This window comes from Apium graveolens, chromosome 5 (genome assembly GCF_009905375.1).
Source record: "Apium graveolens cultivar Ventura chromosome 5, ASM990537v1, whole genome shotgun sequence".
Classification (NCBI taxonomy): domain Eukaryota; kingdom Viridiplantae; phylum Streptophyta; class Magnoliopsida; order Apiales; family Apiaceae; genus Apium; species Apium graveolens.
The window spans coordinates 292,680,837-292,705,475 of NC_133651.1; the positions used below are offsets into that span (position 1 = coordinate 292,680,837).

Consider the following 24,639-nt stretch of genomic DNA (forward strand, 5'->3'; position numbering starts at 1 on the left):
GTGACTTTCATGTCCTCCAAGGACTAAGTCTAAAACGTCCTTCTTATTGGTGGGGTGAGGCCCCTTATATAGATGTTGGGAGTCCTTGAATTGGACTTGGGTTAGGAGACTTGGTGGGCAAGTCTCGGAATTAGAATGGACTTTGGAGTCCTAAGTGGTAGGAAACTGATTCCTTATCCTTTTAGGTCCCTTGGAGGCTAATCTACTAGGATTTATGTCCTTATTGGGACTCTTCTTAATAGCTGATTTTTCTCTTATTAATTAATTACGAAATTAATTAATAATCAGGGTTTTGGGCCCTTTCTAACTGGGCTTCATTGTTGGACCTTATCTGGTTTAGTTAACTTTAATACCAATTATATTCCTGGGCTATTTTTGGGCCCTTATTCAAAGGTCTTGGGCCTCTTCTAATGGGCTTAACTGTCAGCCCAATGTCAATACAATTAATGCGATATTAATTACGCAATCAGGGTTTATTTTATTCCCTATCAACTTGATACACTAACATTATCATTTTCAGATTAGCTAACATATTAAATTTATTTGCTGAAAATAAATTTATTTTAAGTAAAGTATTAAAAAATAAGAATTTAGTATAAATACAGGCAAATATTATTAAATTTTGTATATCTAATTATAGATTGTTAATATTCAATTATAAATGGAACATATATAAAATTATTAATACTAATGAGTTATGTGTAATTAATATATGTTATTAAATATGATAATTATTTATATTTATTAATAAGGAGTAATAATGACTTAAGTGTAATTATACATGATATTAAATTTGACAATTATTTGGATTTATTATTGAGGGGTAAATTAGTAATTCGGAATAAATTATCTCACCCAACCACCTATTTGATCTATTATATATATAATAGATTTATCCTTAACGTTTAATGGTCAACGAATCGAAAAATATTTAACGTCTAATTATAATTACAAACAAACGTTTTTCACGAGTAACCACATGATTAGGCAAACTTGTATTATTAGGAGAAAATAATCCCACGCTTCTGTCTTATCCTTGCATTGCCATACAGGTAAAGAATCTCCTCCACGTTTCTATCTCTTCAATTTATTTCTTTAAGCCTACTTTAACTTATTCGATTCTCCCACTAAATATGGAGTGTAATTTACGCCTAATAATTATTGTCAATCCTTTGAAGCATTACATTTTACAATCTTCCCGTCCAAAAGTTCAATCAGCAGGGAACTTAAATTTTCATTAGTTCAAATATGACATATTTGTTATTTACTGTCCGGCTGTATGACATAATTGAAGAATTGATGGAGTTTAATTTACTTTCATCGATTATAATCAAAAATATGTTTAATATCATTCATTGTCTCATGAAAATAACCCATTTTTCACGTAGTGTCCTTCTATATATGTTCCAATAGATTTTCAATGTTATTCTCTGAATAATGTGTCCCGATATTTGACCCATTTTAAATTTCAACTTGTGAATGTCTATGAGTACGTGAGTTGTTTAATCTTCAAATATACATGAGCTTTGAGAAATACTTAGCATTTTGCATAACAAATTAACAATACAAGGCGGCTCCGTAGAGAACCGATATGACGGGGGAATATTTTAAATATATTTATCCATGTGTTACTTAGTTGATTTTAAAATTTTAAAATGTTAGACAATTGATTGATGATTAATTGTTGTCTAAAGCAAACACTGTCCAAAAATATAGTCACTATAAATTGGACAAAGAGTCAGATTCCTGGTTAAGTCACAAAAAATGGAAAAGATGGAGCACAAGACAGTGAGCGTGAATGGCATTGATATGCACATAGCTGAGTTAGGCCAAGGCCCCACGATTTTATTCATTCATGGCTTCCCTGAACTATGGTACACATGGCGCCACCAGATGGTCTACATGGCATCCCACGGATACCGTGCAGTGGCCCCTGATCTACGTGGCTTTGGCGACACCACGGGAGCGCCTGTGAATGATCCTTCCAAGTTCACAATGCTTCACTTGGTTGGAGATGTGGTGGCGCTGATCGAGGCCGTGGCTGGACCAGGGGAGGAGAAGGTGTTTGTGGTTGGCCACGACTGGGGTGCAGTTGTGGCATGGAACTTTGCTATGTATAGGCCTGATAAGATTAAGGCCTTGGTGACTTTGAGTGTTGTTTATACGCCACGAAACCCCAAGGTTAAGCCTGTGGATGGCTTGCGTGCTGTTTATGGAGATGATTACTATATCTGCAGAATTCAGGTTTTGCTTTCTCATCTTAATTGTTGTTGTCTTCTATGGTTTCTGCACTTTCTTGCTGCAAAATTTAGTGGTAAAGTATGAGGTTTTGTTGAGTAACACACGCTTAAATCTGTAAATCTTGGGTCTTGGTCAAGTCGAGATTAATTGTGGGTTGTGATATTGATTAGTTTTGGATTAGGATTTCAACTGTAATTTTTTTGTTGATTTATTTGTTTGTGCTAATCACTTGACTACCTCTTTTCCTAAAATATCTTAATAATCAATTTTGATAAGTATGAAATGAGATGTTTCATTTATCCTAACAGGTGCTTAGATGCATCTAGTGAGTAAATTTACCTATGAAATGAGTTGTTCAGATGTTTATGCTTAAGAGAATGGACTATTGAAGCACATGCTTCGTTCCTATACATAGTAGCAGGTATTAACATGGTGGATCATCAGCTACCCTATTGTAAGATTCCCGCAACCAATATATCATTTACTAAATAATCGCAACAAAGTCAATTATTTAAATGACTTGACGACATTGCATGAGAAAGCAGTCTTGGCAATGGATTCCAGTATTTAGTCATCCATTTTTCTGTGCGATCTTTCAGATTGCTTTCAAGTACAGACTCTGAGATGCTTAGAATCTTTTCATGTTCAACGTCACTGACAAGATGAGATGTTCAACATTTCTGGACAACATGAGTTAATTTAAGTTGCATTTGTCCATGATTGATAATCTTGCAAAATGGATACTTTAGCATGATTAATTACGTTTCCGTCATATTTAAGCTCTGTCATTTTATAAAATATAATTGAGTAATGCTGCAAATCCCAAAACTTTTACCAATATTTGTATTGAAGTGACAATTGACACTAAAATTAATAAAGATATGAAATATATGAATGAATAATTAGAACATACCGTGTCATCTTTGGAACAGCTTTTGGCAAATGTATTCCGACAAATTTATAGGCAAATCACATGAACAGGGTCAACAGATGAATGCAAGTCATCTCCACATCCTTTAAAATTTTGTTAGTTTACATGTAAATAGATTAGCCACAACTTGTATCTTGAGATGCCTGTTTGTCATACTTCACACAAATCACAATTGATGCCAACTCATTACAATATAGCTGTTCGCCTTTTTAAAACAAGATAAATAGTAGTATTAGTAAGGTAAATGATTTTGATGTCTTAACGTTTCAGGAACCTGGAGAAGTAGAAGCTGAATTTTCCAAAATAGGAACCAAAAGAGTTCTGAAGCATTTTTTGACATACCGCAATCCCGGACCTCTTTATCTGCCAAAAGGTAAAGCGTTTGGAGATGATGACAATGATCCAATTGTCTTGCCATCTTGGTTAACTGAAGAAGATGTTGATTTTTATTCCAACAAGTATGAGCAGACTGGTTTCACCGGAGGATTCAACTACTATCGAGCCTTAAATGAGTGAGTTCATCAAACAATATAGCTCTATATTGATTAATAAATTATTAATTTGCTGTATTAACCAGTACACACTACACATATATCCTTAGATTTTGTAAGTTCCATAAAGCAATGCTCATGCAGTAGTAGTAGTAGTAGTTCATTATGTGTAATGATGCAAAATTACACAACAATCTCTAAGCTGATTAGATTTCTTAATTGTTTAGTATTGTAGCCAAATTAAACCAAACATACCCTGTATATCTCTCTTTAAGCGAATAAATTAGTTCATTGTTTACTTTTGTGAATGTACTTAATACAGAAGCTGGGAACTGAGTGCTCCATGGACTAAAGATCAAATAAAGGTTCCTGTAAAGTTCATCGTGGGTGATCTTGACCTGACTTATAATGCACCGGGGACCAAGGACTACATACACAAGGGAGGTCTGAAGAAAGTTGTACCCTTGTTGAAGGAAGTAATTGTTTTAAAAGACGTAGCCCATTTCATCCACGAAGAAAAACCCGATGAGATCAACAAACACATACATGGCTTCTTTCATCAGTTGTCGACAGGTTTCTCGTGTTGTACATTGTAACTATCTGGCTCTGTTCTAATAAAACTGTAACATGTTTGAATTTGTTCAGTTCTCGATTAATTTGAAAAGTCTGTAATATGCTTATCTATAACTCATAGTCTTGTAAAGATTCTCCATAAGGTAGATCAATTTGAATTCGAAATAATAAGTATAGACTCTGAAAAATAGTACACTTTATATACTTTTACATCACATTTTATTTCTTCCTAAGTGAAGTACTGAAACTGCAACCAAGAACTTTTGGTGTTTCATTTCTTTAATGGCTCTGGCTTCTTTTTTTTTTTTATTTTTAATTTCTGTTAGTCCAATACATAACATGACAACCGAAGAATGACCTTGTACACTACGTCTGTGGCATTTTGTTTTGTAGTAGTGACTGGAGGTTATTGCTGTTCGGTCACATGGCAAGGAAACACTACAACAGAAATAATATTAAGCCCTCTGGTGAACGAAAACGTCAAATATATGATAACAAAACCACTAAACGTCAATTAGTAGCAAATAGTGGGAGTAATTCCTCAAGTTTCCGACATTAACAACAATACAAGTAGTCAACTTCTCTGTGAATATCCGGATCCACCACCGATGCTTGGACATGTTCCTTTGCATATGTCATTCTACAAACCAGAGAATCAAGAAATTTTATATATAATTTGGAGATTTTACAGGTCTAAATACCAATTTGCTATGGAACATCATTGAACGGATCCGAAACCTTGCAAACACTTGATGCATCATATCGTACTATGATATTTATCGTAGCACGAGTAATTTTAGGATTTCCGGTGGTAATGTAAGAAATCTCGTTTGCCACGTTCTACCATATGATATGTTATAATATACGCCTGCCATGAAGTCTTTGCCTTGTTTAATCACTTAAACGGAATAATGTGATTGGCTTCAAATATTTAGTTGAAGGTAAAATATAAAACTGATGGCATCTGCGACACGTACAAAACTAGGATTGTGGGTCTAACGGATATTACAAAAATGTGGTACAACGTGATCAAAAGTTTGGGCATTTAAATTTCATTATCCATGTATTGTCTCAGTGTAAATTAACACTATATTTCTTCTCTTGTACATGCAAATCTTGTTCACACGCTTGCCTCTAGCTAAGTGTTCATATGAACAAAGCCCAAGTACATAAACATTAGTGCCAAATGAAAGTAACTTCAGATTTGTAGTATGTAAGAACTGAAAATCTTTACCAAAAATGAATATATAATTTTAGTATACTACATTTTATTTGATTGTGGCAATCATGGGCCCTCTCTGAGGTTTGAGGGGCCACCCGGGGCAATTAGAATTATGTCAATCTCCATAGCTCGTCTCAAATTTGAATAGTGTTACATAAAATGTGATTCACATTATGAGTGACGCCTACTGCTACACACGGTGAGGTCTCTAAAAACGGGCAGACACACCCCCGTGGTCCTGATTGCCCCATTCTGTATGTAAATAAAGTTTAAGTTGAATGAATTAGCTATGCATGATTCTAATAATGCATTTTAGAAAGTAAACGATCTTCCTAGACATTTATCTCTTTCTAGATTAATTCTATCTGTAGGCTGTAGCCCGTAAATAAGGAAAAATATCTTTATATTCACTTCACATTTGTTTGTATGCAAACGTGATAAGTATTTCAAAGCCTACAATTATTATTAACAAAAACAAGTCGTAATCTCTTACCACTACATTTTACTATATATATACAATCTCCGCAACTCTGAGCTAGACCTCAGAAACAAATATGGAGGACATTAAACACACAATGATAAGTGTAAACGGGCTAAGTATGCACGTTGCAGAAAAAGGTGAAGGCCCAATAGTCTTATTCCTGCATGGCTTCCCTGAGTTATGGTACTCATGGCGTCACCAAATCAATTTCATGGCTGCCCACGGCTACCGAGCCGTGGCCCCTGATCTCCGCGGCTACGGAGACACCACGGGAGCACCCACAGAGGATGCATCCAAGTTCAGCACCCTCCATGTTGTCGGTGACTTGGTGGTATTGTTGGATGCCATAGCCGCGGAGGAGGAGGAGGAGAAAGTGTTTGTTGTAGGACATGACTGGGGTGCGTTCATTGCATGGCATTTGTGTTTGTTCAGGCCTGATAAAGTTAAGGCTTTGGTGAATATGAGCTTGGAGTTTATACCTTGGAATCCAAAGGGTGATTATTGTGAACAAATGCGTGGGATTTATGGGGATAATCACTACATGTACAGATTCCAGGTATGTTTCTACCTGTTGATTTCTTTTTTTTTTTCTAATTGAACACACATGTCAGTAGTCAAACCGCTGTGTTACAGAATCTAGGGTAGAAAAGAAAATAATAGAAAATAACTAATTTTTCTTTCTTTCCTGATCTTTTCAAAAGTGGGAAGAAGATTTTGGAGACAAAAATAAAGAAAAATTATTCTCAAACGGCTTTCTTTTCCTTTCTTTCATAAATGTAGATTGTTGGGGAACAAGCTGAAGAAATCTATTCTTTACATTTCTTTTCATTTCTTTTAAAAAAAAGTTTCTGGAACACAGTGTTAACCAAGTACCATATGCATGAACCCTTTGTTAGTTGATCTTTCATTTGTGCATATAGAGAATCACACTTATAATAAGAACCAGAATTTTGTTATCCATAAAAATGGTTGAGAATTTCTATTATTCTACTCAAATACAGACTATTTGGTTATCTTTGATGAGAAAATTTATATTATCTCTGTGTTCTGAAATTTCACTGCGCGAGAAGAGGTATCCTGGGGCTAAACGCAATGAATTATTTTCTTCCAACAACATCCTTTAGAATTTGGCCGGATGCATTAATGTTATTGTTTTGTTATGTTTGATAAGGACATTTTTTTTCCCTTTTGATTAATGTTTGACAAGGACTTGTAATGGGAGAGTGCGGAAATTTTGAGGATCATTATCTTCTGCTATTTGTTTTCTCTATCCAATAGTTTGTTCACATAGGAAACTCCAATGCACAGGATTCAGGTTATCATAATCGATGATTGTAATCATCTATCGGTTAAAATTTTTACAGAAAATTGGTATGAGAGAAAAACCAAAATATAGTAATAGTACGGAATTCACTCTTGCTTTGAGATGCATCATTGTATGTGTAACTCTAAATGAAATTACTTGAAATATGAAGAAGAATTTGCCCCCTGCTGGAGAACTTTTTATGAGATTTTTAACTTCAAATTTGAAGAAAGTGTTACTTTATAAGTGACCATTTCCGGAGTTCCATAATTCCATTATCATCTTATCAAAACGATTAACTAAAAGCACATGATTAGTCAAGCATTTTTGAATCTCTCAGTATGAATACCTAATCATCTTGTTAGTTTGTTATATGTATGTAGCAATTGTCAACACACTTGCTTGAAATTATAGATGTTGGATGCAGGTTCCCGGAGAAATAGAAGCTGTATTAGAGCCCGTTGGTGTAAGAAACTTGATGAAAATTTTCTTAATATCTAGAAATCCTGGTGCCCTCTACTTTCCTAAAGGCCAAAGCCTTATAAACCCAGATGCCCCTCCTACCATTGTCTTGCCCTCTTGGTTAACAGAAGAAGATATCAACTACTATGTCAGTAAATTCGAGAAAACTGGCTTCACTGGTGGCCTTAACTATTACCGTGCTCTACACTCGTGAGTTGCTATTCTTCTTAATCGCCTTGCATTCACAATTCTTCATCTCTCTCGATAATCGTTTATGATCTCTGTAATTGCAGAACTTGGGAACACACTGCAGTTTGGCATAGAGCGAAAGTAATGGTACCAACAAAATTTGTAGTCGGGGACTTGGATTTGACCTACAACGTGCCAGGCATAAAGGAATATATACATGATGGTGGAATGCAGAAAGATGTGCCATTGTTACAACAAGTGGTTGTGCTGCAAGATACTGCTCACTTCATTAATCAAGAAAGAGCTAACGAGGTTAACACACATATCTTAGATTTCATTCAGAAATTCTAGCCGTGTTTCACCACGAGACTCGAATCTAATAAAGATTGTTGGCCTCCAACCAAGGTATTCACCTGTGTTGAACACTAGTTCCGGCTTTTTAATTTTATGTTCTTGTGATTGCAATTCGCAATAAGCAGACACTTGATGCAGCAGTATTTACAATGAAATAAGTTGATGCGTTTTTTTATTTAAGATGTCATTTTACCCCGACAAATTTGGCAACGAGGACAAATACTTAACCTAAATCAAGAAACAATGTGGTAAAATCTAAGATGAGGTACCAAAACGTAAATTGAATCGAAAAAAGGTGGCGATAAAGTCTAACATGAGATGTATACCTCGCGTACACTTGTTGATCAAGAAGTTTCAGTCCCCAGATCTGGAGGGTATTATTAAGGTAAATGTCACTGAAATTGAAGGTGCAACGGACGGCACTGTAAATCTGCCTGATTCAAAAGGATATCCCCAAAGGTTTAGTTTTGGTTACATCAGCTTCAGCACATTTTTGGAGGGGAGAACTGAAAGTCTGAAAATCTATATATGCATTGCCAAAGCTTTTAAACTCAATTGATATCATCCTTACATATTTGAGCACTCATCTAATGTAAGCAGACTTGACACACAATTATTTAACTACTTTTGGCCGTCTTGCGCTTTTCAACATTAAAATTGATGTCCAGGAGCCCTTTTATACCAGCATCAATCTTTTGACCGACTTTTACAGGACCGACGCCTTGGGGGGTCCCTACACAAACAAATATAAATGATCAACATTAGCTATGATATATAATAAGAACAACTATTATCAGAGTGCATCAGCACCTGTGTATCAACAAAGTTAGTTTCAGTATTTCAGATGGCATGCTAATTTAAATTCATAAGCAGCACAAAATTTTGATGTACAATTCTTTGGAGCACAACCAAAGAGGCTTTATCCCGGTCGCAACCCTCACCCATGTTAGTTTTTAACCAAGTGGTTGAGGGTTCAAGTCTCCACTGGAACAAAGTAATGTATCTGAGCTGATCACCCACTCAGCTCATATATCTGTGCAGTTAACAAAGTCTCTCAAACACAGGTTTAAGCAATTAAGAATTATACCATTATTGTTTTAGTTTCTATATCCGAGGTATCAAGCTGTCTCTGATAAATAACTTACGTATGATACGGATAACTCAAATGAATAATTAAAGCAAACAAATAAAGCGAAACCAAAATCCCATTAGAAGAACTATGGTCGGATTAAAATCAGCACGTGTGCATCATCAAACTGAGTTCAGTCATTCAGATGGCATTCTAATTTCAATGTACAAATCTTTCGAGCACAACCATATGGGTTTTACCCCAGCAGTACCCCACAACCTTGTTTAGTTGTTTACCAGGTCATTGAGGGTTCAAGCCTACTCTAGAGCAGAGTAATGTCTGCGAGTTCAATTACAGAAATATTAAAAAAATCTTGAAAGAACACACTCCTCGCATATGGATTTGCAGTAAACAAAGTTTTTCAAACAAAAATAAGCAATTAAGACTGATATCGCCATATCTTTGGTTTTATGCAGTGTTGCACGGATCGTGGGTCGATCGGGTACGTGATACGAGTACGGGTACGAGGGACTTAAGTTCAAGTGAATCGGGTACGATAAGCCGTGAATCGGGTTCGCGGATCGATTCGAGGATCCCTTTTTAATCATAAATATTTCATAAAAATTATATATATTTCAGCTACTATTATATATATTTTTGTTTTAATAGCTAAATTTAAAGAAAAATATAACTATGAAAAATATTAATATTTGTAACAATTAAAATTAATTAATTTTATAAATTAATATTTTGCAAATATTATTTTTTTTTGAAATTAAAATGAAGTGCAATGCATACTAATAATAAGACGTAGATGTTATTGGTACCAGCTAGCCCATTGATTATTAAAATTATAATGAATATAGACCGTTAAATATCTTTGTCCCATGCAAATTGTCCCTTTCCTAGGCCCAATACTCACCACTCCCGAGGTCAATAACCCCCCACCCACCCCCCACCCACCCCCCACTTCGTCTTCTTCAACACATCAGATCTACACACAACCGTGTGTATATATATCTGTATTGTTAAACTTCAAAATGAAACAATTAGCAACCATATAATACACAAATTGAACCCAACAGTCATTTCCTTGCCTCTTCTCACTTTTATGGCCGCCGGAATAAAGTAGACGGGTTCGCCGGAAACCACGAATTGGTACGCGACCCATGGCGATCCGGGTCGACTTCGACCCGTGTTCCGGTACGAGCGATCCAGTTCACGGATCCATGGGTCGACCCGCGAACCGGGTAACAATTGTTTTATGTTTAAGTTATCAAGTTGATGTCACCAACAGATTGAGTTTCATTACCTTAACTTTACTCCCAAGTCTTTCACAATTAAAAGCACATTAAAATACACAATAGAAATCCATGACACTGGTTTTAAGGCAGGCTATATGGGCACTGCCGCACTGAAAGACACATAAGAGAATAACGGCTCACACTTGTGGGATAAATCTGTATGATACGGTCTCATATGGGATTCATTTTTCAACCACATAACTACTTAAAGTAGATGGCATTATATTGTGAGTTGACTGCAAGACCTTGGGATTTTTTTTACCAAGAACGCATTCAGTTCTTTTTTTCCCCGCCAAACAATGCACCCATTCCTTTTACTTATTGCTTTTGCAAATAAGTGTACAGACCATAAGTCATAAGCTAAGATGCAGACTTTTGTAAACTATTACCTGTTAGTATAACATCTCCTTCAAGAAGAGTCATAAGAGAACTTATATGGCTTATGAGAAATGGGATCTTAAATATCATATCTGCGGTAGAGCCTTTCTGTCGAAGTTCTCCGTCTACCTGTTGAGTACTAGCATTATGAAGAATCAAACAAACAGGCAATCATTTTGGGAGTAATTAAATAGGTAGCAACCAGTACCTTGAGCCACAACTCCAAGTTGTGAGGGTCTGGCACCATGTCCTGTGAAAGCTGCCGAGGGGAAAAAAGTGTCATGGTTCTATTTCGATTACAATTTTATAAACTATAAATGAAGAAGTAAATGCAGAATATTTTCTATTTAATTAGTATTATTCTTTATTAGGAGACTGATATATTTATATTAAATGTGATAGATAGTTAGGAACTGATTTGCGGGTAATTAGGTATTTGTACAGCTCGCTAGTTTATACCACAGCCTATTTAACAGGCTCCTCTTCAAACAGAAATGAGATATATCAATACATCTCAACATATTCTCCTTTACTCAAAACCTTAACTTTTTGAGAAACCTGAACCTTCATTCATCAAACGGGACTCTGAAAATTCTTATTGACAGCTAGTAACAATCCTATTCATGCGCATGACATGAAACTCTCTTTCTCTCCATCTCTCTTTCCAATATATATCTATAAATTTGTACTTCTCTGTATCAAAGTGGGCACTTGCATAGCCAGCCACACCAAAAGCCACATTCGACCTAAATTGTTTGAACCTAATAATGCAACAAAGGTCCACATTATAACCTTGATCAATCAAGTCCTCTCCTTTTAGTATCTTGACTTTTGTGAAAAACTTGGACCTGAAACAGCAGTTCTCTCATTACTTTTAGGCTTAATTATAACTTGAACCTCAAAGTATGATCATGTGTACACATAAACCCTTAAAGAAAAAATGCATACACTTCAACCCCTTATGTATGGAATATGTATAATCTCGCCCTTGCCTCTTCAAAACCTCATGACTTGTTGGTTATGCATATAACAGGTGAGGGCATTGTAGGCAGAAACCAGACTGATCTTTTCCCTCCAAATTAAGTTGCTTCTCCATTTCCCTCAAACGCTTCAGCCCTTCTACTATATATGCAGGTAGTATATGGTATTACATATAACACTATATATCAGCCATTGAAGATGAATCCTAGCTGTTAGTGGGGAAAACTTGTAGTGCTAAAAACATCCTGGACCAACAGAAATCCAGGGAGGAGATTTTGGGAATGTTCGTTGTAAATAGTATGAACTTTAAATTGAAAATGATATTTATTTTTATTGTCGATTTTTAATATTTATCAATTTATTGCAGCACGATAGGATGAACGCTGGTAACTTCCATCACTGGTTTGACCCCCCCCCATCTGTCAAAGGTCTAAAAGCTTAATTTCCGAGATTACCCTCCTGTGTTATGTGCATAGTCAACCATTCATTTGTTTTTGAAGAGGCAAGGGCGGGAATATACACATTCCATACATGAAGTGTTGATGTGTATGTTTTTTTTTCTTCAAGGGTTTATGTGTACACATGATGATACTTTAAGGTCCAAGTTATAATTAAGCCTTACTTTTATAGTTCAAGTTGTTGCATCTTTGGGGCTCTGCTCGAGCTACTGCTACTGTACCATTAGCTACATCGGTAGTCTCTGCTATTAATGTCAAATCTTTTTTTTACCAAACAAATCCTGCCCAATCAGCATCAGTAAATGGTTCTACAATTTATTCAACATTTTTATGAACAGTAGTGCACTTGCTGTTGATATGCAGGTGGCAGATACTAGGATTATTTTTCAAGCTAAAACAATAAAAAGGATGGACCTTGAAGTGTTGAGCACCTTGAATTGGAGAATGCAAGATTGCACCCGTTTTTCTTCATAGATTACTTCTTCCAAAAGATTATGCTTTCATCTGGATCATTGATCTACAAATCAAGTCAGTTCATTATTATAAACACAATGAAAGGTATTGGTTTCTTGGAGTTTAGACCCTCAGACATATCTGCAGCTATGAATACACTTCAATAGCCCAACATTGTCAAGATGTAGGATACCAGAAAGTGCCTTGTCAATGTCTAGTTCCTGTGTTTCTCTTGTAAAACAAATTGCCCCAGTTACAAATATTTCTGATGGCCTGAACTCCAAGAAATCAAATACCTTTCATTGTGTTTAAAATGGACCGACTTGATTTGTAGATCAAAGATCTTGATGAAAGCATATCTTGACTTTTAATCTTTTTAAGGAAGTAATCTATAATATAAAAACCGGAGAAATCTTACATCCTCTAACTCAAGGTGCTCAACACTAAAAGCTCCATCCTTTTTATTGTTTTAGCTTGAAGAATAATCCTAGGATTTGACACTTGCATATCAACAGTAAGTGGCCTACTGTTCAAGAGAAATGTCGAAAGAATTATAGATTCATTTACTGATGCTGACTGGGCAGACCATTGAAGATAGGAGGTCGACGACTATATATTGCACCAAAGTATGGACGACCTAGTTACTCAAAGGAGTAAAAAAAAAGGTTGCGGCTCAAAGTAGCGCAGAAGCTGAATTAAGAGCACTTGCACAAGAAGTGTGTAAACTTATATGGATCAAACGGGTACTGAATGAATTAAAACTTCCCAGTAATGGTACTTTAAGGTTGTCCGGTGACAACAAATCAGAGATCAATATAACTCGTAATCTTGTTCATCGCGAATCGCGATAGAACTAAACATATGGGAAAAGATTGTCACTTTATTAAAGAAAAATTTATGTGGAAATCAGAATTTCTTATATATTATTCATGAAGGATGATGCCTTTGTATAGGCTTTGTACAGACAAGAGAATATTTGGTAATAAGTGCCAAATATTCAGTAATAACTACCTACGATTCTGTATAACTAAGTCAGCCTATAATTAATTTAATTATATCAGGTATACAGCTTGATTCCCCATTTATAGGGAACTGAATATTGTGGATTGCATCTTCAACAATTTAAGAGAAAGAAACTAAGTATTCTGCACACACCGAGCAAGCAACAAGAAGCTGATTTATTAGACTTTGTTGCGTTGGTGTGCAAGATTAGCATGTGGAATTTGTATGCTCCAGCTTGAGGAAGGTGTAGAAGTAAATACAGAATCTTTTGTATCTAATTTCTATTATTCCTTAATAGGAGTCTAATATATTTATATAAATGTAAAAGAAATTAAGGAACTGATTTGAGGCTAATTAGTTATTTGTACCACTAGCTAGTTTGTTCCACAGCCTATTTAACAGGCTCCTTTCTTCATACATAATGAGATTTCTCAATAGATATCAACATATCCTTCTTCTTTGATAGTCATGTCTAAATCTTAAAGACCAGCACCTTTTAGTTCTCCAATTATTTTTATGGTGGACAACGCTCTTGTTTAGATATAAACTTTCAGAATAAGGTATTAGACCTTAAAAGAAATACCTAAGTTGCAAAACAAATAAAAACCTAGAAGTTGCAAGTCTTTATCCATTTACATCAGCCATGACCTAATGGTATTAACTCCTTCGTGTAGCTACATATTTCACATAATCTAGATGACTCAATTTTTGAGGTCCTAACAGTTCCCAAACAATACTTGTTGTACTGGAAAATAATCAAATCAATTACATATAGGTATTACATATTAAAAGGTGTTTCTCAATATCATCTCTTTGTAGTTAATTGAAAAATTAGGCTCAACTATGAAGCTGCTTAACTCTAAGAAGAGCAAGTCCGTTCGAAAAGAAAAATACTTACAATAGAGCTAATAGGCGTGAAGGTGTCCTGCCCTTTAGCCACAGTCCAAGGAAGACCTGCAGACTGGCATAACAAACTGTAAGAAGAAAGAAAATTATAACTAGAAAAACAGTGTAAACTTTCAACTGATTAAAGATATAGAAGTAATATTACCGTTATTTTATAAAAACATGTTTCACAAGTCTAATTCCCAAGGTCAGAAGGAACCGAAACACAAGGGTCAAGTAAGAAACTCGTTATTTGCAAAGTCTAAGTCTATAACAATCAAAAGCTGGATGCAACATCCTCCATCACAAGCGAGAAAGGCCGAAAGACTATATTGATATTAATGAATCAATATACTGCATGATCAACTGATTACAGAAAATTGTTTTATAGTTGGAGGCATGAACTTTATTACAAACACAATTAGGTTGTTTCTAGCTGGTTGAAATGAACTAGGGATAGAAATGGAATGTGGTTGGACTGAGAGCAATTTAAATTCAAAAGCAAAAAAAAATATTATCGTCAGAAAAGATATCCTATAAAATAATGGAACAATTTTGAAATAATAATTACAAGCCAAACTCATATAACAAGTTCAGATAAACTAACCTTTGCCGAAGCCTGAATTTCCCTTGCAGTCATATCCAAGGCAAGTGCATAGCCTAAAAAAATAACTATTTAGTTTCTGATTTAGGCAGTAATGAATAACTAAAAAGTTTATTAGATTTATACATGTGCTAATACAAAGTTGACTTATCCGACCCCCGCCACCCCCCCCCCCCCCAAATACGCACACACCCCACAAGGATAACTCATAGTAATAATACATAAAGCAGTAACAATAAATGAAGGTTCCTTAATTTTACATGTGCTGATTCAAAGTTTAACGTATTTAAACCCTCCTCCTATGCACGCGGCCCACAGGGATTGGTGGACCCACGAAAAAGTTTCGGCTAATAAACTACAAAGAGAATCAATTTTCTAGGTCATGAGCATATATGTATTAAATAAGCTGCTGAACAACTCCGAACGGAAAATAAAAGAAACAAGCAAAATAACATCAGCCCAATTGTTTATATATAGAAAGGAAGGGATGAGAAATTCAGGGTACTCATGGGTAAACCTGGACTGAATGTACGACCGCCACTGCCACAGGGGTAATGCGTAGTAATATGAACGGCACTATAAGCAAATGATTTTGGATAAGAAAACCTTTACTTCCTACAGTCCAAAGTACTTGTAGGTTTTAAATTTCTTTTATATATATATACCTCTATGTATATATATGTTAAAAACTCTAACTCATACACAAAAGTTGATAATTTTTCTCCTTTTACCCTTTATGAACTATATATGCGCAAACAGAGGATTAACTTTATTTAACACAAACAGATATTCCCATTTGCACAAAGAAAGGAGAAAAAGAAGAAAAATACTAAGGAAAATAAGAATTTGTGTTACACCATGTATTGTGGAAAAAAAACTGAACTATTATTATTCCAAATAATAATAAAATTATACAATTAAGAGTTTAAAGTGATGCCAAAGTTGACCTAAACAGCTGGCTTCTATCTTTGAGGACTTGTGAAAACATCAGAAACAACAAAATAACCACGCACTAGAAGTGCAAGAAACTAAACACAATTGTAACGCAGTTTTATAGCTTTAATCCCTCGTATAACCCTTCTAATCCGCAAAAATACGGATTGTTCTTTACACTAACCTATTAAAAATAAAAACGAAATGCTCATTCATGATATAACATGAAATAAACTCGTATCGAGAGACATGAACAAGATAAGGGATACAAATTAATAATGTTTAACGAAACATCTAAGCATATCAGAATGAACAAGAAAATTACTAAATTGCTAATTGTGCATGCAAATCAAGCTAGATGAAATTAAACAAGAAGCGGATATCGGGAGAAATGGTTGAGTTAAGGAAAAAGGAGGGTAACCTCCAATATAATTCATAGCATTAGACTCGGAAACATCACGAGCCTTGCGACCAATAACAACAGCCAGCTCAACCTCATGATCAAGCGATGACAGTGGATGTGGCACCTCTATCGTACCTCCATTAGCCAAATACGACGACGTTGGCTTCATAAACAACACCGGTTCCTAATTTTCAACACAAAATGAAATCGAAACTACACCAAATTAATAATATCATAAAAATCTTTTAAAAACAAGAATTGTTAACAACTACTAGTAGTTATAATAATCTATTCAGCTATTAAACAAAATGTTGAGCTCTTGATCAAGAGTTCGACTCATGGCGTGTGCGTTTATAATTAATTAGCAAAAAAAGAGGATGAAATACCTTGGGAACGGCGTTGCCGAGTTCTTTGGCGTGAGCGGCATAGTTACGACCAACGGCGATGATCTTGGTGCCGACGCTTAATAGCTTCTTATGTGCTGATGCTGACGTCGCCATCCTCCTTATATTATATTATATTTAATTTAATTAGTTAAAGAAGAAATAGTTGAAATAGTCAACGGCGATTATGGTAGTGAATCGGAGACGATGAGTCGATGACTCATCAACTTCGCTTTCCCCCGAACTCAAATAGTCACGCTTTGGAATATTCTATTCTCTTTTTTTCGTAAAAATGTGTGTGGTAATATTTAGAAATGTTGGGCCTTTTTTAGACTGATTCCGGAAATTTATTTTTTTAGATTGATTTCAAACTCTGACATTGATTTGGTGATTTACTCTCATTTTAATTTTTTATTTATTTTCAAACTTTAAACTTTTTTTTACAAAAATCAATAAATTTTATTAGCCTTTCAAATTCGCCACAATACAATTCTTAAACCTCTATAGTTACGAAACTCAAGTGTTTAAGAGTTTATCATCTGTTGTCCCAGGGTTCGATCCTCACTCACCCCAATTTTTTTTGGAACGGATACTCATTTATAAGATTATAAGTCGAACTAAGATCAGAATATTTATAAGATGCTCCAACAAGAACATGAGTATGAGTATGATAACTCTGTTTCTTCCCCGGTCTTCTCCGCTCTCACTCGGGTTCGAGTCTAGTCCACGTGGCAGAATGCGTGTGGTTAAACTGTAGTAACGGGGTGCTGCGAAACAGAACCGGAGGGGGGTTGTAGCCCCGCGGCAACTCCGACGTGAGAGTAAGAATGGGGTTTCTTGAAACAGAATATTTATGGTTTTAGGAATTTGTACATTTTCATCCTAGCCCTTGATGATTCTTCGTTGGTGAGTGATTGGATGGTTCAGATGGACCGTGGGGCCCGATTGTCCTTTTACAACTAGGGTGTCCTGAGATTTATACACATGGGCAGCTGGGATGTAGTTGTTCCATTTTTGGTAACATGAGACAGTTGACATTTATGTCATTTCCCATGTGTTACGGAGACGACCCCGGTTTGGGCCTGGGGTGCTCTCTACTTGGGCCTCTATATCATTTTACTTGGGTCTGAATACTTATGGACTATCATTTGTCTCCCACTCCCTTATGCGGGTTTTCCCGGATGGGGGAGTAGTGTTCTTTTCCGAAGTTTGTGTTTTGATTTATGTAACTTGGAGAAAATTTTCAATTTTCTTTGATTTGTGACCCCTAACCCGGTGTTATGGATAAAAAACTAAGGTTATTATTTGCTGTATTTATTACTAAGATTCGGGAGCTCAAGGCCTTTAATGGCTGCTCTCGTGTTTCGTGGCTCGATCTGCCTTTACGAGATGCCTACGTATCTCTGTGAATTAGAGAATCAAGCCAAAAAACGTATTTCTGATTTGTGGGGTGAGGCCCCTTATATAGATGTTGGGAGTCCTTAAATTGGACTTGGTATAGGAGACTTGGTGGGCAAGTCTCATAATTAGAAGGGACTTTGGAGTCCTAGATAGTAGGAAACTGATTCCTTATCCTTTTAGGTCCCCTTGAGGCTAATCTCTAAGGATTTATATCCTTATCGGGACTCTTCTCAACATCTGATTTTTCCCTTATTAATTAATTACGAAATTAATTAATAATCAGGGCTTTTGGGCCTTTTTTATTCCATCAGGCCTGATCTGGTCCATCAGGCCTGATCTGGTCCATCAGGCTTAACCTTTCTGGTCTAAGTATCATATATCTTTTTATTGGGCCTAGCAGTCCACAGCTTGTACAATTAATGCAGTATTTAATTATACAATCATAATTTATTTATCCCTATCATTTGCCCCCCAACTTTTGGGAAATATTGATTAGGTTTCGCAGAAGTTTAGTCTATTCGTTCCCTTACAGGGTTTCGTTTTTCCGTAAAGTGTGGAGCGACCTACACATTTACAATGAATTTTCCTTTTATTCAGGAATTATCTTAATTTCCAGGAATTTTTCCCTTATTTCCGGGATTTTTCCCTAATTTTCTGGATTTTTCCCTAATTTTCTGGGATTTTCCCTAATTTTCTGGGATTTTTCCCTAATTTTCTGGGATTTTCCCCTAATTTTCTGGGATTTTCCCTAATTTTCTGGGATTTTCCCTAATTTTCTGGGATTTTCCCTAATTTTCTGGATTTTTCAGATTTCCAGCCCTTTTTCGACCAGGATCCTAGTCGAAATTTCGACCTGGATCCTAGTCGAAAATAGGGGTCAGCCTTGTCATCCTGGTCGAAGGATTTCGACTAGGATTCACGACCTGGATTTCGACCTGGATCTAGGTCGTCAATTCCCCACTTTTAGCTTCTGATCTTGAGCCCATCGACTAGGATTTCGACCAGGATCCTAGTCGAAATTTCGACCTGAATCCTGGTCGAAAATTCTTTGGTTTCTTGATTCCTGGTCGAAGGATTTCGACTAGGATCCACGACCTGGATTTCGACCAGGATCCTAGTCGAAATTCGACCTGGGTTTTTAATCTTTATTCCTGAAAGATGCTTGGCTAATTCGACCTCATTCCTGGTTGAAATTTCGACTTCAATTTAATCCTATTTTTTCCGTTGTTTTCGTGAGCCTAGTCAAAAAATTTCGGGCAGGGATCACGACCTGGATTTCGACCTGAATCGTGGTCTTTTTTGCCCGTTATTTTCGGGTGCCTGCTCGAAAGTTTTCGAGTAGGATTCACGACCTGGATTTCGACCTGAATTCTGGTCTTTATTACCCGTTATTTTCGGGTGTCTGCTCGAAAGATTTCGACTAGGATTCACGACCTGGATCTCGACCTGGATTCTGGTCTTTTTCTAGCCTTCTCCATTGGTCCTTACATTTTTAGGGCTAAAATTGAATTTTCCAAATCCTAATTGGATTTGGGCCTGGCTTTTTCTATTGGGTTTTTTCAAATATTACTGGGCCTCTTTATTGGGCTTTTCAAATATTACTGGGCCTCTTTATTGGGCTTTTCAAATATTACTGGGCCTCTTTATTGGGCTTTACCAAATATTACTGGGCTTAATACACCCTGTTTAGAATGCTCTAGAATTCCTAGGAATATTCTGGAATATTCCTTTTTCTGGGCCTTTTCTTATGGGCCTTTGTTCTCAATGGGCTTTTCGTCCCTTCAACTTCCTTTTCCTCTTATATAAAGGAATGAGGAAAGGCTATTACTCCTCACTTTCTCGTTTCTTAGTTTTCTTCTTTATCTTCCTGCTAAGATTCTCAGAGCAATAACAGCAAGTCGGAGCTCAAAGCCTTTTTCAGGAGCGCTTCTTCAGGTAAGATTCCTCCCTTTGCTTTTCGTGTCTATTTTTCCATTGTGTGCCATTTTAAGATAGCCTATTTACGTGCCCCTTACTTTTTTCAGATGGCTGACAAAAGAATGACTCGCTTGGCCAAGATGAACGTGGCTAGAAAGTCCAACGAATTTCCTATTCGATCGAGGTATACTTCCTTAATCGACATGATCAACACTCGAGGGGACGAGTACCCGTCTGATGCGCATCTGGACGCGCACGATCATATTAGTGCTTTACGGGATCCCAAGGAGCTGGAAAAGTTGAGCAGCTGCTTCAAAATCAAGGAGCCTTTTAAGCTGGTTCTTGCGGGTCCGGCCGACAGGGCCTGTCAGTGGAAGAAGGACGCGCTATGCGTCTATAGGGATACTCTAAGGGCAGGTATTAGACTCCCTTTTTATCCATTCATTCCTTTGCTACTGGCTGATGTGGGCATCAGCCCTTGCCAACTTCCCCCTAATTCCTGGAGGTTGATTCTGTGCTATCTGTCGCAATGTGCCAAGCACAACGTCCCCACATCTGTTGCTGTCTTCAGGAAGATTTTTCAGTTTAAAAACAGCCCTGATAAAAGTCCAGGTTGGGTTTCTATCAACCAGCGCCCCACTATCCCCCATATCGTGAATGGGAAGTCCATCCCTGACAACAACTTGGGGTGGAAGAAAGATTTTTTGTTTGTTATTTGGGAAGGTGGAGATTGGGGCTCCCTGTTTCGATCATCCTTTGGGCTGGCCGTGGACGGGAGCCCAAATGACATAACTTTGTCTGAGGAGGAGGCTAGAGGTTTCAACCTCCTTACGCAAGACAACGGTACTTCCCATTCTTGGGACCTTATCCGGGAGACCGTCTTGGTAGAACGCGGCCTTTCGCCCGTTCATAAGAAAAGTAAGTTCCCTTTCTTACCTCCTTTATTTCCTGCACTTTTATTTCATTGGTTTTCAACTGACTTTGTTTGTTGCAGTGGCTGAGAAGATTGAGGAGGCTACCAAGCCGAAGGACCTGGAGACAACCAGGATGAAGAGGGCCGGGAAGATCTTTAAAGACCCTCGACTGGGTGACCGCTTCCCCGAGTTCCTTCTTCAGGCAACGGAGCCAGATGAGGAAGGCCCCAGCCAAGTTCTGCGCACCAAGCAGAGGCCAGGGGCCTATTTTCAACCTGCTTGGGGGATCCGGGGCAAGGACTCAATTGTGGGCAGCACGGCGCTGTCCAAGGAATGGTCTAAGCATTCCATCTCCCCGGTGGATTATCAAGATTTTGTCCTTCAACAGGACTTAGAGGGGAATGAGCTATTTGGAGCCCAGGCTCTGGCGACGGTACGTCCTTTACTTATGCCCTTCGTACTTATCTTTCCATGTTTCTTTTCTAAACTTTCGTTGTTTCTCTTGCAGGCTAACGCCCATTTCCAAGGGGCAATTCACCAAGCTAAGGCTTGGAAGGTTGGCCTGGAAGATGCCAACAAGAAGTTGGAGGAGGCCAACCAAAAAATAGAGGCCCTTGAAGCTCAACTGGCCTCTTCCACTTCTGACCTGGAGACGGCCCGGGCCGAAAATGTCATTCTGAAGGCGCAGAAGGACAAAGCCTTTGATGGCTGGATGGACACCCAAGAATTCAAGGACTTGATGGTGGAGCATGATGCCCTTCTTCACCCAGTTAGCTATAAAGAGGGCTGGGATGATGCTGTGGAGGCCATCCAGGATGAGTTTCCAGAGGTCCTTGAGCAGTCCCCCTTTCCTTGCCCTGTGCGGGTTCCAGAGCTTGGAGGTGTTACTGAGAAGCTTGCTGTTATGATCAAGGACGGAGAGGAGGAAGATTCTTCCGAAGAGGAGTTTGAGCCTGTCGCTAAGAAGGCCAGGGTGGAAGAGCCTCCAAAAGCAGCACCTCAACAGCCAGCATCTCCTACAGAGGGAACTTCTACAGGGACTTCGGAGGGGACAACCGAGACGTCCGAAGGAACGACTGAGACTTCCGAGGAGACTTCGGATAGTGGTTCTGAGGAATCTCAGCCTTCCAAGGCCTAACTTTTTATATATCTTCTTTTTGAACTTTATTCATATCTAAACTTGTTACCCTTCGGGGTTATATTTCATATGTTGCTTTTCTTGCCTCTTTATGTTTTAACTTTACAACCTTAATACGCATTTGAACTTTAAACATCCTTAGATAGAAATAATTTCAAACTCTTTCTAATATGAAGTCTGGTTTTCCAAAACCTTACACAGCATGGGTTCGACCCTAATCAACAATAACTAGACAATATAAATTATACTGGAATATAAAATCCTACGCAAGCAAAGCTTCAAGGTGCTTTTAAACCTACTTGTCACAATGACAAGTGAGAATCGTACTTCGCCTATCTTACACGTAGTAAACCTTCAGGTTTTGTGCGTGCCAGGTCCTCGGGACTTCAAAACCTTCCATAGTTTCCAGCTTGTAGGTTCCTCTACCCTGAACGCTCTTGACTCTGTACGGCCCTTCCCAATTCGGGGCAAGCTTTCCTTTCTGTCCGACACCAGAAGCCTCTATTTTTCTCAAGACTAGGTCACCTTGTTTGAAAAACCTCTCTTTAACCCTTAGGTTGTAGTAGAATGAAGCCTTTTTCTGATATTCTACTATCTTTGCATGTGCTTTATCTCGCACTTTATCGATTAAATCCAGGGCTAACCTCTGCCCTTCCTCATTTTCTTCTGCATTAAAAGTTGAATCCTTGGAGAGGAATGTGATATCTCTACTGGAACTACTGCTTCTGCCCCATATGCCAACATGAAGGGAGTTGCTCCTGTCGTGACTCTACAGGTAGTCCTGTAGGCCCATAATATTGGAAGTATCTCATCCACCCAATTATTTCTTGACTTCTCGATCCTCTTCTTTAGTCCATCCAGGATTATCCGATTTGCTACCTCTGCTTGCCCATTGGCTTGCGGGTGAGCCACAGAGGTGAATCGTAACTCAATTTCATTTTCTTTACAATACTTCTTGAATTCCTCATTGTTGAATTGTGTTCCATTGTCAGTGACGAGGATACGGGGAATTCCATATCGGCACATAATGTTTTCCCACAGGAATTGTGCAACCTGCTTAGTTGTGACTTTGGCCAAGGGTTTGGCTTCGATCCACTTGGTGAAATAATCAATGGCTACAATCAGAAATTTCCTTTGTGCCGTGGCCATAGGAAAAGGCCCTAGAATATCCATCCCCCACATGGCAAAGGGAATAGGCGAGTTGATAGAGGTCAGCATCTCGGGGGGTTGTCTAACAACTGGTGCATGCTTCTGACAGCGATCACACTTCTTCACATATTCTTTGGCATCAGCCATCATTTCTGGCCAATAGAAGCCTAAACGGGTTATCTTATGAGCCAAGGCCCTGCCCCCCAAGTGTTGCCCACAAATACCTTCATGCACTTCCTCAAGAGCCAAGCGTGCCTCGTCGGGCCTGAGACACCTCAAGTAAGGAACCATGAAAGATCTCTTATACAGAATTCCATCTATCAAGGAGTACCTTAGTGCTCGAATAGTTAACTTCCGTTCCTCAGTTGCATCGCTTGGCAACCAACCGGTCTGAATGTGAGCCTTGATGGGATCAATCCATGACGTCCCCAAGCCTATGGGAGCCACAAGCTTAAAATCTATGCTTCGTGTCTTCAAAACACGGAAGTACACACTTCCTGAACTTTCTTCAATCTCAGATGAAGCAAACTTTGATAGCGCATCTGCTTTAGCATTTTCTTCCCTTGGAATGTGTTCAACATGGCATTCATTAAATTGGGTCATCACAGCCCTTACTAGGCGAACATACTTAGTCATCGTATCATCCCTTGCCTCAAATTCTCCCTTTACCTGGGATATGATCAGCTTCGAGTCTCCACGGACCTTTAAGTTTTTGACTCTAAGTGTCCCAGCTAGACCAAGGCCAGCAATCAGGGCTTCATACTCTGCCTCATTGTTTGTGGTTGGGAAGTCTAGCTTTATAGCATACTCAATTAAGAATCCATCAGGGCTTTGCAAAACCAACCCTGCTCCACTGGAATTTGTTTTTGATGCTCCATCAAAATAGAGAACCCAATATTCTTTCTCCTTATCATCCTTCTCCCTGTCCCCATTGTCGACTCCCTTGTCTTGAGGTATGGTATCTTCCTGCCCCCCGACTTCTTGGTTGGGTATGGTACATTCCACCACGAAGTCAGCTAG

The 24,639-nt window shown here is 37.8% G+C and overlaps 3 protein-coding genes and 1 long non-coding RNA gene across 5 annotated transcripts; 3 read left to right on the plus strand and 1 right to left on the minus strand.

Moving 5' to 3' along the window:
- Positions 1-1,579: 1,579 nt before the first annotated feature.
- Positions 1,580-4,510, plus strand: LOC141659138 (epoxide hydrolase 1-like). The gene is made up of 3 exons (XM_074465891.1): positions 1,580-2,244; positions 3,443-3,684; positions 3,986-4,510. Exons 1-3 carry the CDS (start codon positions 1,765-1,767, stop codon positions 4,257-4,259), a joined length of 996 nt encoding a protein of 331 aa, XP_074321992.1. The 5' UTR covers positions 1,580-1,764; the 3' UTR covers positions 4,260-4,510.
- A 1,421-nt stretch (positions 4,511-5,931) lies between these two features.
- LOC141659140 (epoxide hydrolase 3-like) lies at positions 5,932-8,293 on the plus strand. Its single transcript, XM_074465892.1, has 3 exons — positions 5,932-6,495; positions 7,670-7,914; positions 7,998-8,293. The coding sequence occupies exons 1-3, from the start codon at positions 6,013-6,015 to the stop codon at positions 8,242-8,244; spliced, it is 975 nt and encodes a 324-aa protein (XP_074321993.1). The 5' UTR covers positions 5,932-6,012; the 3' UTR covers positions 8,245-8,293.
- A 461-nt stretch (positions 8,294-8,754) lies between these two features.
- On the minus strand, positions 8,755-17,385 carry LOC141659141 (oxaloacetate tautomerase FAHD1, mitochondrial-like). The gene is made up of 7 exons (XM_074465893.1): positions 17,104-17,385; positions 16,736-16,901; positions 15,385-15,437; positions 14,791-14,853; positions 11,207-11,257; positions 11,010-11,127; positions 8,755-8,980 (listed from the first exon to the last, which is right to left on the minus strand). The coding sequence occupies exons 1-7, from the start codon at positions 17,215-17,217 to the stop codon at positions 8,865-8,867; spliced, it is 681 nt and encodes a 226-aa protein (XP_074321994.1). The 5' UTR covers positions 17,218-17,385; the 3' UTR covers positions 8,755-8,864.
- On the plus strand, positions 10,287-13,941 carry LOC141659142 (uncharacterized). 2 transcript variants are annotated; one of them, XR_012549631.1, is made up of 3 exons: positions 10,287-10,566; positions 12,347-12,672; positions 12,801-13,941. It is a non-coding gene; the product is annotated as an uncharacterized LOC141659142 (long non-coding RNA). The 2 variants fall into 2 exon arrangements; XR_012549633.1 differs by having other exon boundaries at positions 12,347-12,525.
- Positions 17,386-24,639: the final 7,254 nt, after the last annotated feature.

What these genes read in the sequence shown, in the direction of transcription:
- LOC141659141 (XM_074465893.1), bottom strand. Translation starts at nt 17,217, where the DNA reads ATGGCGACGTCAGCATCAGCACATAAGAAGCTATTAAGCGTCGGCACC. An exon ending in TCACGCCTATTAGCTCTATT is followed by an intron (nt 11,258 to 14,790) that starts GTAAGTATTTTT and finishes TCCCCTCGGCAG; the next exon opens with CTTTCACAGGACATGGTGCC. An exon ending in AGGAGATGTTATACTAACAG is followed by an intron (nt 8,981 to 11,009) that starts GTAATAGTTTAC and finishes TTGTTTGTGTAG; the next exon opens with GGACCCCCCAAGGCGTCGGT.
- LOC141659140 (XM_074465892.1), top strand. Translation starts at nt 6,013, where the DNA reads ATGGAGGACATTAAACACACAATGATAAGTGTAAACGGGCTAAGTATG. An exon ending in ACTACATGTACAGATTCCAG is followed by an intron (nt 6,496 to 7,669) that starts GTATGTTTCTAC and finishes TGTTGGATGCAG; the next exon opens with GTTCCCGGAGAAATAGAAGC. An exon ending in TATTACCGTGCTCTACACTC is followed by an intron (nt 7,915 to 7,997) that starts GTGAGTTGCTAT and finishes CTGTAATTGCAG; the next exon opens with AACTTGGGAACACACTGCAG.
- LOC141659138 (XM_074465891.1), top strand. Translation starts at nt 1,765, where the DNA reads ATGGAAAAGATGGAGCACAAGACAGTGAGCGTGAATGGCATTGATATG. An exon ending in ACTATATCTGCAGAATTCAG is followed by an intron (nt 2,245 to 3,442) that starts GTTTTGCTTTCT and finishes TTAACGTTTCAG; the next exon opens with GAACCTGGAGAAGTAGAAGC. An exon ending in TACTATCGAGCCTTAAATGA is followed by an intron (nt 3,685 to 3,985) that starts GTGAGTTCATCA and finishes TACTTAATACAG; the next exon opens with AAGCTGGGAACTGAGTGCTC.